The following is a 12,993-nucleotide window of genomic DNA, read 5'->3' on the forward strand; positions in this document are numbered from 1 at the left end:
TAAGTCTTCTGGCTTGTTTTTATTATTTTTTTAATAGGGCTTGCCACATTTTGTGCCTAATTTGATTTGGGACTTCTCAGTGGTGCTGTAGCATACAGTATACCAAATATCACCATCATTTCCAAGGCATGATTTTCAACAGCTGGTGGCATTGCTGAAGAAAAAGCAGTGTGCTAGACGATGCCTGGGCATCTGCTTCTAGAACTTCTGTTTTTCTTGCAGCAAACTGTCAGACCGATCTATAGCACATTGGACACATCAGGGAGAAATTAGCTGCAAAAAAGTCACATCACACTTTAGGAAGGGAGGTCAGGTGGTCCAAGAACCAAGCTGCACATTTTATGTAATGCCTGTGCAATTCCTTAAAAAAGGGACTTTGCATTAGATGGTTATAACCATATATTTGGTCAATTAAGATAATATTAAAAATATCTGAGGATGTTAAGACCTTAGATAATGAGATATCTACATGCTTAGACAGGAAAGGTTCTTGTTAACTGGGCTCTTGGCTATTTCTAATGCTGTGTTTGGCAGCATTCACTGTTACTGGACAAACAGGAGGAAATGAAAAAAAATGTATTGAAAGGATGACAAGGTAGAATTCAATTTTATATTCCTCAAGGCAACATGCAGCCAAACACAGTAAAAATAAACACTAAGTAAACAATAAACTAAAAACAAAGTAAAAATGAAAACAACTGCCTAATGTGCAATCAGCCCAGGTTCGAATCTCAGAAGGGTATGGCTGACTGATGAAAACTAATAAGTTTGAAATGCATATCAGTCTCCCTTAATTCTTTGTTAGCAATTTAAAATTTACACAAATATGAGCTGTCACCGGTGTGACTACTGCCTGTCGATGGCCTTCAGGTTTGGCTGACACAGGAAATAAAGATTTGTCCCATGTTTGGGGCCTAGCAAGGTAATCTAAAAATAGTTAACAAGCATTTGACACATATCTCCCCTTGCTTCTCAGCTAACAAAGCGAGAGAGAGCCTGTGGCCTAGAGGTGAAAACAACTGCCTAATGTGCAATCAGCCCAGGTTCAAATCTCAGAAGGGTATGGCTGACTGATGAAAACTAATAAGTTTGAAATGCATATCAGTCTCCCTTAATTCTTTGTTAGCAATTTAAAATTTACACAAATATGAGCTGTCACCGGTGTGACTACTGCCTGTCGATGGCCTTCAGGTTTGGCTGACACAGGAAATAAAGATTTGTCCCATGTTTGGGGCCTAGCAAGGTAATCTAAAAATAGTTAACAAGCATTTGACACAAAGTAAAAATAATAGATACAAAACTAGTTAAATACTCCATCTCAGCATAACTCCACAACATTAAGCTTAATTGATTAATAATACAGAAAGAGTTTCTAAATTCTGTGAGTTGAAGTCTACATATTTTCAGTTGCTGAAGTTGAGAAACGCTAATCACATCCAGTTATTTGAGTGGACAATGGCTTCAATTTGACAATTGTTCCAGCCCACTGGCCTATACTATCTTACTTTGGCTGTATAAATTAAAACAACAAACAAACAAATAGAATATGAGATGTCCAGAGGGAGTTTGAAATGGAGTGCTATTAATATTTGATAATTCTTAAATATATTGCTTTTTGTTACCAAATTCCAAAACCCATACATAAACATACACAAAAACCCAGTAGGCAGTGTCCTTTTCTATTCACAGCTCCTGCTTGGAGAGCAGTGGCAACAATGGCCAAGAGGACCTTTACACGACACTCCTTGCTCAATTGGGACATTGCAGGAAGTATGCACCCATCATCTCATGGGTCAACTGCTGCAATATGCTGTACATGGGCCTGTCTTTGAAGAACATTTGGAAACTTCAGCTGATTCAGAAAGCAGTGGCACAGTTCTCACTATGGCCATGGGCATCTAATCTTCATGAGCTGCATTGGTTGCCAATGTGCTTCCAGGTGTGGTTCAAGGTGCTGGTTATTACCCATGAACTCCTATTTGATATAGGGCTTGGTTATTTGAAGAACCGCCTATCTTTCATGGTTTCTTCCTGGCCAGTATGAATCAGCAGAGTGAGCATGCTCCAAGTCCATTCAATAAGTCATCTCTTGGGATCCGGATTCTATATTGTGAAGCTTACCCACTGGAATGAAGTCCCACATAGGATCCAGATACTTCCCATCCTGCTATTGTTGTGGAAGGCCTTAAAAACCTAGCTGTTTTCCTAGGTTTTGGGGTAGAGTGATGGAACCCTATGTTGGATGTGCTTAACATATGCTTCCATACATTGTCAGCCCATTGTGTATATTTAGTTGGTTGTCTGGATTCTCTAACTTGTTTATTTACTCCATTATGTTTTTTTCCTCTGTTTTCTTTATACTGTGAGCTGTCCAGAGTCAGTCTGGAATTGGGTGTTATCAAAATTGAATGACATAAATAAAATAATAACGTTGTTGACAATTGTATAGGTTTGATATCATGATGAAAATAAACAAGTTTATATCTGAAAAATAGGTGGATTGGCAACTGGAATTCAATCTATTCTGAAAGAGCTGATACTCCCTCTAGCTCATCATTGGGAAGAATTCTTGATCCCATCCTATCCCTGCACTCACAGTTGCTTATGTGAGAAAGAGAGAGTTCATGACAACTTTTGCCATTCCTAAATCAGTCTGATATGATAGCAATTATCTAGGTCTTGGAATGATTATTAGGCTAGCTCTGAGGAATATCTGGACATTTCCATAAATGCAAAATGTGGCAGTTAAAATGTCAATTTGTGCATAATATAGCAAACTTCAAAATCTTCAATAATTGTCATTTATTTTCCAATTTTGTTTCAAATGTTGCTTATAATTATTAACACTTTAAACAGCTTAAGCTGTTCCCAAATTGTCTTGATCTGGCTGAGGACTCCAAGGAAGCCAATTATGGAGTATATTGATGCAGGCTTTCACAGCGAGCATCAATCCAGTGTTGATGAGCTTCCAGGCTAATAGGCCATAGTCTAATTATCTGGTATCCTGATGTTTCACCAGCAAGCATGGCTGGCATCTCCAGAAGTGAAAGTGATCTGCTGTATAATGTACTTTCTTGGAAACTCACAGGCAATTGAGCAGGAACTGACTGAGCTCTTGCATTTGTAACAGAACTAATCTCTATTTGGATCATATCATTGGAATTTTGAAAAGCTAGTTTCTGATTGGTTCCTTGCCTCAGTCAATTTGTAACTGGTCTACTTGTGAAGAAGTTCCAAAGGAGCTAATTTATGATTGGCTATCCTTGAAACATGCTATTGCTGTTTTTATTTTAGTTGAGACTACTGTAGATTCTATTTGCGGTTGATTAATTAAGGGCTGTTGTATTTTGGTATATCATTTGTTGAAAAAAATATTTAAAAAATATAAAAATGTATTTTGTAATATATAAATAAAATATAAATAAGTAGTCTTGTTTAGCAGGCATATGCTAAAATTTGTAAAATTAGGATATTATAACATTGCAGCAAAAATAACCAGACTGAGGTGGAAATTAGAGCTTACAAGCCTTTAGCTTCTGCTTCACATATCTGATAAGTAATTCAGTAATAAGCAGCAGGTTGATTCTTTGAGTTCTTTGTTAAATATAGTGAAGTAGAAAAAACAGTAACTTCAGCTGGAAGTAATATTCTGGGTCAACACCAAATTACAATATTAGCCTTTCTATTTCTAACACAGTGATGCTATCCCAAAGTCTGGAGGCTGTTGGGGACTGAATGGGAGGAAACGGCTTTGACTCAACCTAAGCAAGACTGAGTAACTGCGAGTCTCTGGAGAATAGGTTCTTCCATCTTTAGTTCTGGGTGCGGTTGTGAAGAGTAGCTGTGGCTAGGAGGCTGTACACCTTTGAGTGGTGCACCAGTTATGCCCATGCCTGGATTGGGAGGCCCTGCTCATAGTAACTCATGTCCTTGTAACCTTTGGTATAGACTACAGTAACATGCTGTACATGGGGCTGTCCCTGAGGAGCATCCAGAAACTTCAACTGGTGCAAAATGCAGCTATGTGGGTAGTAAATGGTGCTAGATATATGGCACACATAATACTACTTCTGCAAGAGCTGCATTAGTTACCAGTATATTTCTGGGTGCAGTTTAAGGTGCTGGTTATCACCTTTAAAACCCTATTTAGCTTGGGACCAGTTTACCTGAGGGATCACCTTTTTTCCAGAGCCTCTACTCATCCAACTACTGTAGGTCAAATACAGTAGAATGGGTGTGCTAAAGATCCTATCATCCAAAAAATGTTGGCTGATGGGGACTAGAAGACAGGGGTTTTTTTTTACTGCAGTGGCCCCTGCTCAGTGGAAGAACCCCCCTTTGGAGATTAGAATGTCTCCAATCCTGTTAGCCTTTCATAAGATCCTAAAAACCTAGCTATGTTCCTGAGTCTGGGGTGTTTTAGACAATCTTTAAATCAGGAGTGCCAAACTGCTGGCCTGTGGGCCGAATGCATCACGAGGAAACCGTGCCCACCCCATTGCCGGCGATGGGGAAAAAGCTCCGATATGTCACACAATGTCACATGACATCGCGAGTTTGACATGTCTGCTTTAAATGATATACTTGAAAAGGTGTCGCATCTTAATTTAATACAGATAAAAAGGGAACTTGAAAAAATGCTGTTTTCCAGATTATACTCTTTTAAATATGTTATTGCTTATTTGGTTGAGTAAGCTTTTATTATATTGTACAACTGTTGTATTTCTTAACAAAATAAACCACTTTGAAGAACTTCTAAAAGCAGCATATAAATAAAGTAGCTAGGTCAGTGAGAAGGAATAAGTAGAAGGATGTGGAGAAATAAATGGAACCATATTGCTTGTGTGCAATTTCCTGCACACAATTGCCTCCTCTCTGAGGTAAGGGGAATGTTAGGATCTCTTTTGGGTGTGTGTGTGTGTAAAATGTGCTATGTCAAGAGCAACTATTTCAAGACTGAAAAGGACTGGATGGCAATTAGCTGAGAGCAAAGAGATACCTCTGCCACCCATCTGGATATTTAGAGTCAAGATATGATAGCCATAAAAATTGTGCTTATTCTAGGGATTTTTTTTTTGTAGGGAGGCTTTGAATCAGTTTTTACTCTAGCAACTGCCTGGGCTAGTTCCTACAGTGTTTTGGAAAAGCTTTCTGGAAGTACTTTGCCACTGCCACAATCTTAGAAGTCAGCATGACTGACTATCTCAAAGTCACCCAGCTGGCTTTGTGCCTAAGGTGAGACTATAATTCATGATTTCCCAGTTTCTAGCTTGATGCCTTAATCACTACACCAAATTGGCCCTCTATCCTAGGAATTAGAGGACCATTTGTTTTATAATACCACATAAAACAATGGTATTCCTAAAATTCAGTGGTCCAGCTTAAGAGGTAGCAGAGGTCTTAGAAAACAGGCCTTAGGGTTGCATGAGGCTCCAGGCTGGAGAATGTCTGCCTTATTCAAACTAAATGCAAAGGCATCCACAGAAAAGATGAGTGGCTGGGGAAGATGAAACAACTGCTGTAATGTAAACTCTGTTCCTTATGATGTATTTGCATGCAATGTCCCTTCACAAGTGTTAAAAGTGCAGAGCCTACATTGGCACATTACAAGTCAATTTTGACATTTTGGCATCATTGTGGCTAGTTGCAGATGTCTATGATTATAATCACAATTGGAACGGTCTTCTCTGATTTAAGTGGCCCTAGAAATGTCTTTTGAACCTGGGATATTCTGCATTACAAAGCATGTACTTTACCAGGAAACAAACACATTTTTTTTCTATGCAACTTCCAAGCAGCTGAACAACTATATCCATGGTGTCCATTTAGAACTTGTTTGTGACTTTTGAAGAATCTTAACATTTCTTAATATTTGTATTTTAGAGCCAACACTAGACTTCTATATTGTTTTGAGACTGTGGAGTGTTTTCATGCTTAACATTTTGTGTTTGCTGAGGTCCTTTACTTTAATCCCAAATTGAAAAGCCATTCCTCTTGAAATATTATTAGGACAGCAGCGTTTGTTTGAGTCCTATTTTACTTTAAATATTTAAAATTTCTTCTAGTATGGAAGACAAATTTCACTGCAAAATGACTGGGGAATATTTATTTTAGTCTGATATGAAAAGTGCTTTTTACAATTCCACAGCAGTTTTCATTTTTCTTAGAAAATATAGGGGAAGATAGAGAGAGATGCAAGGAGACCTTACCTAGAGTCTGACCGGCGAGTACTCTCCCATTCTCCCCTATGACAGCAGCCCGTGCATGCCTTTCATTTGAATATTGTACAAATGCATAGCCTTTATGCACAGAGCAGCCCACCACTCTGCCATATTTAGAGAAGATGGTTTCTACATCTGACTTCTTGACCACTGCTGTGTTGAGGTTCCCAATGAAGACCCTGGAGTTGATGGACTTGGGATCATTCTTGTTTGTGATGTTACTTGTCTGTATTTTCAATGACATCTTGACACCTAAGTAAGCAAGATAATGAGGATCAGGAAGGCACTAATAACCTATGATAAGGTCCATCAATGGAGCCAATGGTGTACATATGAGCTTACTGCAAAGATCAGCCATTAAAAACTTGCAGAACACTAAGCAAATTTGAAACAATGTTTTATACATTGGTATAGTTTAAACAATGTAAATCCTGCAACAATTTAAAGCAACCTCACTTGGACTCTTGCAAAGGAGTGTATGATAATGGATCCTATGCTTCTATGCAATGTAAGTGGTTTTGACTGTATTTATGGCCCTCTTAGGCTGTATCCCACATCTATCAGTGGCACAAATATGTGTCAGCATCATCATTTTTTTGCAGTTTCCCCAGGCCATTGGTTTCATCTCATCTCAAGCCCATTAGTGAAAGAGGTTTAAGTTGTCCTTAGTTGTCCTTGTTAAAGTTTTGTTTTCCTGTTAATGCTGGTGGCATCCTATGACAGTCACAAATAAATTACACTGGAAGTCAGGCAATTTCAGGTGACAAGTAGTGGCATTACAGAGACCCTTACTGCCCATTTAAGGCTGATATGAGTATCCACCCTCTGCATGGTTTTTTGTCAGTCTCATCTATTGCCTTTCTGCTGATGTTTCTCTAAAAAACTTAAACACAGCAGCCCCTATACCAGTGTTACATGGATATGCACAGCAATGCTAGAGGTAAGGCACATTGGTTCACATTGGGTTCTTAGATACAGAGACAATTTGTCCCTCATGCCATCACTTTGCTGATCACCTAATTATCACAGTACTGTCTTATATCTAAGCATATTTACACATGTAGTATAATGGTAGTACTACTACCCCATCTCTTATTAGTATCATTATTATGATTATGGTATTATTATTCTGTTGTTTTGCATGTACACTGAGAGCTACTACATCAGAAACAAATTCCTTGTGTGTCTAATCACACTTGGCCAAGTAAAATAAAGTATTCTCTGCTGCCTCTACTCTAATTGAATGCAAATAGCTCTCTATCACAAGCAGTACAATATGAAATGTCCTGTCCAGAATAATAGAAATAGTCTGTGGTTGGCAAATTTAAATTGTCTACCTGAATTGTATAACAATGCAAACCTCTTAGCAGTGCTACAAATTCTTTCACTTTGTGATTCTTCTTAGTTTAGTGCGAAGCTGGACTAGTAAATTACTGGAATGACAGGACCAATTCCCACTGACACCTGAATAAAACACAGAATAATCTGAAAGTTGGCATTTGTTTCCTATATAAATGAATGAGAGAAATTCTAAATAAATGTGCTGTTTGGGGCTCAATGCCTCTTATCACCCCCACTTTATTTAGTTATTTTAAAATAGTTATATAATTGCCTAGAATAACAATGCCGATGGTGCTCAAAACTATAAAAATAATGAAGCCCCAATCCATTGGAATAAAACTCAATAAAAACTCTATGGAAAACTCTATAAAAACTCATTGCACTCAGGGTGGCACTTGTCTGTTTATCCAGAGACCCTCTTACTGCTTGGTTTATGGTAGCATGATGTGGGGAAAAACAATCAGGAAGGGGCTTAAAGATGAAGGACAGTCTAACTAATCCCATTGCTGTGGTAGTATTTTGATTAGCAGCTTTCCCCCATTGGTTATTTAAGTTCAGAAGAGGACAATGAGGTGGAGGATTCAACCAGTTTCTTTGCCTATCACACTACATAGGCACAATCCAGATGGCACATTTGGTAATGACTTAGGGGCAGGAATCACAAGTGGAAGCAGAAAACTGCATGCTAGTACAGTTTTCTGTTGACTCAAGCAGTGGGTGGAAAGCTCTATGATATTCTGTAATTAATCATTTAGGACTTTCAATAAGGAAAGCTATGAACATTTATGCATATTCTCCTTAGTAGCTTTGTGTTATATTTTAAGGACATAAATACTGAATTTGTGAATTGATTTCTCTCCATCCTGCAATCAAAGCTTCTTCACTCATCTCAAATAGCCACCTATAAACCCCTCCCCCTTTTAAAATCATGCTGGAAAAAAATGCCTTCTTCCAAACAGGACTGTCAAGATTTATTGGGGAAAGACAAGGTTAACAACAATTAACATATGTTCCTATGGCACATGTACACCATTAGAAATATGAACATGAGATATGCAACAACAGGATGATGAAGAAAACTGAATCTATTAGTAACACATATTTTGAGCATGGCAACATCATTCAGAAAAGAGCCCAATACATAAATGCAATTACTTCCTTTCTTGGTGTCTTTATTGCTAAATAAGAATTTGCTATATACTATATAGGTTTGTTAAGGTACTAGTGGAAATTCAGGGTGCATCTTTGAGAGGTGGGATAGGAAAAAGATGACCACATTTCTTTTTTCTTGAAATTACCTCTTTTCCCTGCCTTTCCACAAGTTTCCTTTATTAAAGTTTCTTTCTTTCTTTCTTTTTTAAAAATAAATCTTTATTTACATTTCATGTTAAAAACACACCATACACCGACAAAGACAAAAAAAACATTTACAATATACAAAAAACGAAGAAATCAAAAAATTGAAAACCATTTCAAAAATTTCACATTATATCTACTTCTAAACTAACAATTATATTCCACTCATTAAGTCTCTTATAACCATCCAACTTCAAAGCTTATTCATTAACAAAGGCTATATCACTTCATTTTTGACCAACCTCCAAGCCACCCTTCATTTCTTTAATCTTTTATCCATCCAAATATACCATTTATTCCATGATAGAAATGCTGGTGTCTCTTCTTTACCCTTCAACTTCTTGGTCAATGTGTCTGCTTCTGCACAATCAAGTATTCTCCTAATTATAACTTCATCCGGCGGGGTATGATTTGCCTTCCAAAATTGAGCATACCCCATCTTTGCCGCCGTTAAGATATGTAAAACCAAATACCATATTTCCTTCTTAATATTTCCAGGCCTGGAGCCAAGCAGATTCTTCCTTGTTGCATTGAGGAAGAAAGTGTTTAACTATTTCAATTTCTTTTGTCTAAATATAGCCAGTTCCAAGGAGCAAATTTTGTAGGCTAAGGACCAAGGAGGCTTGCAGCATTCTTTCAGTCTACCTCCATCTACATTCATTTATAGATTAAGAAGCAGCATCTTCTTGCTGCTCTTCATTGCACCCTGCTCAAATCCTGTCCTTCCTGGGCATTTGCCATGTTTGCTCAAGCAATTCTGCCCTCTAGCAAGAGTCACCTGCCTACAATTTTGATTATAAACCATCTTAAAGAGGTGGACGAACACTTGTTTTAATATAGGGAGCAGTGCTAGCCTTGGAATACCACCGAGCAAATCAGATTCACCTTTCCCATTGTTCTCATGCTTTATAAATGATTCATGCCCCAGAGCAATCCAGATGGATTTGCACTCTGAGGATGCAATCTGAACAGAATATAGAGCCAGACTTCATATTTCACTCCTCGTGATGCAGCAACGCATAATCAGTATGAGTGTCTCAGGCCCCTGTTAGTAATTCTAAAAATCAAGACTCATGAAACAAGAACCTGAATACTCATTTGTTCCAGAGAGCCCATTAGTCATTCTGGTTGGAATCCTTTATTCATAGTAAGAGTGACTGGGGCATGTACGTGCGCAAGTACTGATGATGTATGGTGAATGTTTGTAATGGAATAGTAATATTAACCACCTCTTATTAAAATGACTTCAAGGGAGACTAGTTCTGAAAGTAGTGATATGGAATTTATTTTATTTATTTTATTTTAATTCCATTTATATCCCGCCCTTCTCCGAAGACTCAGGGCGGCTTACAAGCTTAGCAGCAGCCTTCATTCTATGTATATGCCTGCTTATTAGGGCTTTCACACACACCCCAAGCGGCATTATTACAAAGTCAGCTTAATTGCCCCCAACAATCTGGGTCCTCATTTTACCTACCTCGGAAGGATGGAAGGCTGAGTCAATCAGACTAGAATATTTACATTAACTTTATTTAATATGATTTTGCTTGTGTATATAATGGGGTATGACTATTTAGAAAGATTGTGTCTTCTGCTAAAAGTTGTTAGCTGGAAATCACTCCAAAAAGATTGACTCATTTTGCACCCATCTCTCTCCCTAAGCTTTTTTCAATATATCCTTTTAAAAACATTCTAAGTTGCTGATCTGATTTAGTTCCTTTCAGGAAGCAAAGAATTAGATCCTCTTCTTTCTCCATATTGGGAGCACAGTGCCTTGCGTGGTTGGGATTCTGGGTTGGAGGTTAAGACTTGAGTGTTGCTGTGGGATGGGGTTGAGCTCCTGTCCTTCTCTCCAGCTCCGACTGGGCATCCCCAAGGTGATGGTGATGTCACTGGCTAATCCTTTCCTTCTGGAAGCACCTCGGTGCTTTTAACACAAGTGCAATGCAATCTCCATATTAAGATTCAAATTGTTGCCCTGAATTTATTGCAGGATAAGAAAGGCATAAACATGTTACCAGTAGTTCCAACTTTAAAGCTATGCAATTTCAGCCTTTCTAAGTCCAGCTGGACTCTTGGTAACAACACTGTTTTCTTGGTGACAGTATGACAGGGTTTGCTGTTTTCTATTTCTAGGATATTTTACAATTTCTCCAGAAATTTCCTGGTGGTTCCCCACTGAGGTTTTATCCAGACCTGATCCTCCATAGCTTTTCTGAGACCAGGCAATATGATCTGCAGTGAATTTAGCTGTAGAATCCCCTATAACTGAAGAATCCCCTATAACTGAGAACACGGCAGCTACTCCTTTTCACAAAGTAAAACAAGACAAAAATCTTAATTTAGTTTTTACCCATCAAATTAAGTGACTATAGCTCTTTCCAACAGAAGACATCTTGAGTTGCCTGCCTGCAATGCAACTACTGAAAATGGGAAGAAAAAAAAAAGACAGCAATTCAAATTTGGCACTATAAACTTGACTTGATACACAAAGATTCAAAGGAAGACAGATTCTTAAGAGAAGTGCTCCAAGCCTCCATGCCTTTCAGAAATACATAAGCTGTTAGGCCACAACAAAATAACGTATTGCCATTGGCTATGCTAGATAGGGTTAGAATCATAGAGTCATAAGGCTGGAAGGGACCTTGGAGGTCTTTTAGTCCGACCTTCCTGCCCATGGCAGGAGATGTTAGATCATCCCAGACAAATGTTTGTCCCATCCTTTCTTGAAAACTTCCAGCAATGGTGCACCTGCAACTTTGGCAAGCAAGCTGTTCCATTGATTAATTGCTCAAACTGTCAGGAAGTTTCTCCTTAGTTATAGGATGGGTCTCTCTTTAATGAGCTTCCACCTGTTGCTTCTTGTCAGGAGCTGTGGAAAATAAATCAACCCCCACCTCTCTGTGGCAGCCCCTCATGTACTAGAAGACAGCTATCATCTCTCTCTTAATTCTTCTCTTTACTAGGCTAGACATATGGTTTCCTGTGATTTATCCTACAGACCCTTTATCATCTTAGTTGCTCTTCTCTGCACTCTTTCTAGGGTCTCGGCATATTTTTTGTATCGTGGTGACCAGAGTTAATTTAAGGGTTATTTTTTTTTTTAAAATGTGATGACCAGGGTTAATGGAGTTTGAAATCCCTCAAAAATCTGGAGGGTAAAAATTTGCTTTATCCCGGTATCAGTTTTGTTCCCTTGTCCATAAATCTCAAGCTCTTCCCATTTTATTTCTGATGAATAAAAACTTGCCAAACAAAATTCTTGCATGCCTCTATTAAAAGACAAATATGGATATGGTGCTGTTTTCTTTTCTGCCTGTTTACTGCATGGGATCCTTTTCACAAAATGCTGGTGTACAATGCCACGTTCTTCTAAGCCTTAGAACAGGGGTCTTCAAACTTGGCCCTTTTATGACTTGTGGACTTCAACTCCCAGAATTCCTCAGCCAGAAGAATCTAAGGTTTCCATCTGAACAATGAGTTAGCAATAAATCCAGCGTCTGATAAGCTTTCCTTCTTTCTTGTCATCCCAATTCTTTTAACAAGACGAAAGAAAAGAGTGGAATGGAGTGAGTTATTTTTCACTCCAGAGTATCAGTTTACACTGAGGTTTGGCTTGATTGATTGCAAACACCTTCTGGACACTTGTTAAAAGCCTAAGAGACTGTGCTAGTTTCCACTCCACATTCAATAAATTATAGTTTGTCTTAGCAAAAACATTAACTTGTTTCTGTGAGCAAATGGAGAAACTGTATGCTTAACCACATAATGGCATCTCAAAACCAAGAGTGCATCATTAGAAAATAGAACTCACTCATTCATGGTAAAATTCATTGCTGGAGAGAAAACATTGTTTACAAATGCTGGGGTAAAGCCATACAAATGTTTGATTCAGCCTAAATAATGCATAATGTTGTGTTTTAGAAGGATGTTATTACTTTTCATACTACTTTACTATTTTTCCTGTTGCCATTATTGTCATACTAACTAGTAATTTAATAATCATCAGGTAAGCTTAAGAGAAGCAGATTAATGGTTTTGCTGTGAAGATGATGCGCTGAAGGTAGTATACCAT

General features: G+C 38.1%; 1 protein-coding gene across 2 annotated transcripts in view; it reads right to left on the bottom strand.

Moving 5' to 3' along the window:
* RALY (RALY heterogeneous nuclear ribonucleoprotein) overlaps positions 1-12,993 on the bottom strand; it is a 309,368-nt gene that overhangs the window by 36,708 nt on the left and 259,667 nt on the right. For both annotated transcript variants that reach the window (XM_081324300.1, XM_081324301.1), the window contains one exon: positions 6,210-6,473. In XM_081324300.1, coding sequence (XP_081180426.1) covers positions 6,210-6,465 — 256 coding nt within the window. In that variant the 5' untranslated portion in view covers positions 6,466-6,473. The remainder of the gene's footprint in view (positions 1-6,209; positions 6,474-12,993) is intronic.

The sequence above is a fragment of the Vipera berus genome, assembly GCF_964194415.1.
Source record: "Vipera berus genome assembly, chromosome: 3".
NCBI classification, from domain to species: Eukaryota; Metazoa; Chordata; class Lepidosauria; order Squamata; family Viperidae; genus Vipera; species Vipera berus.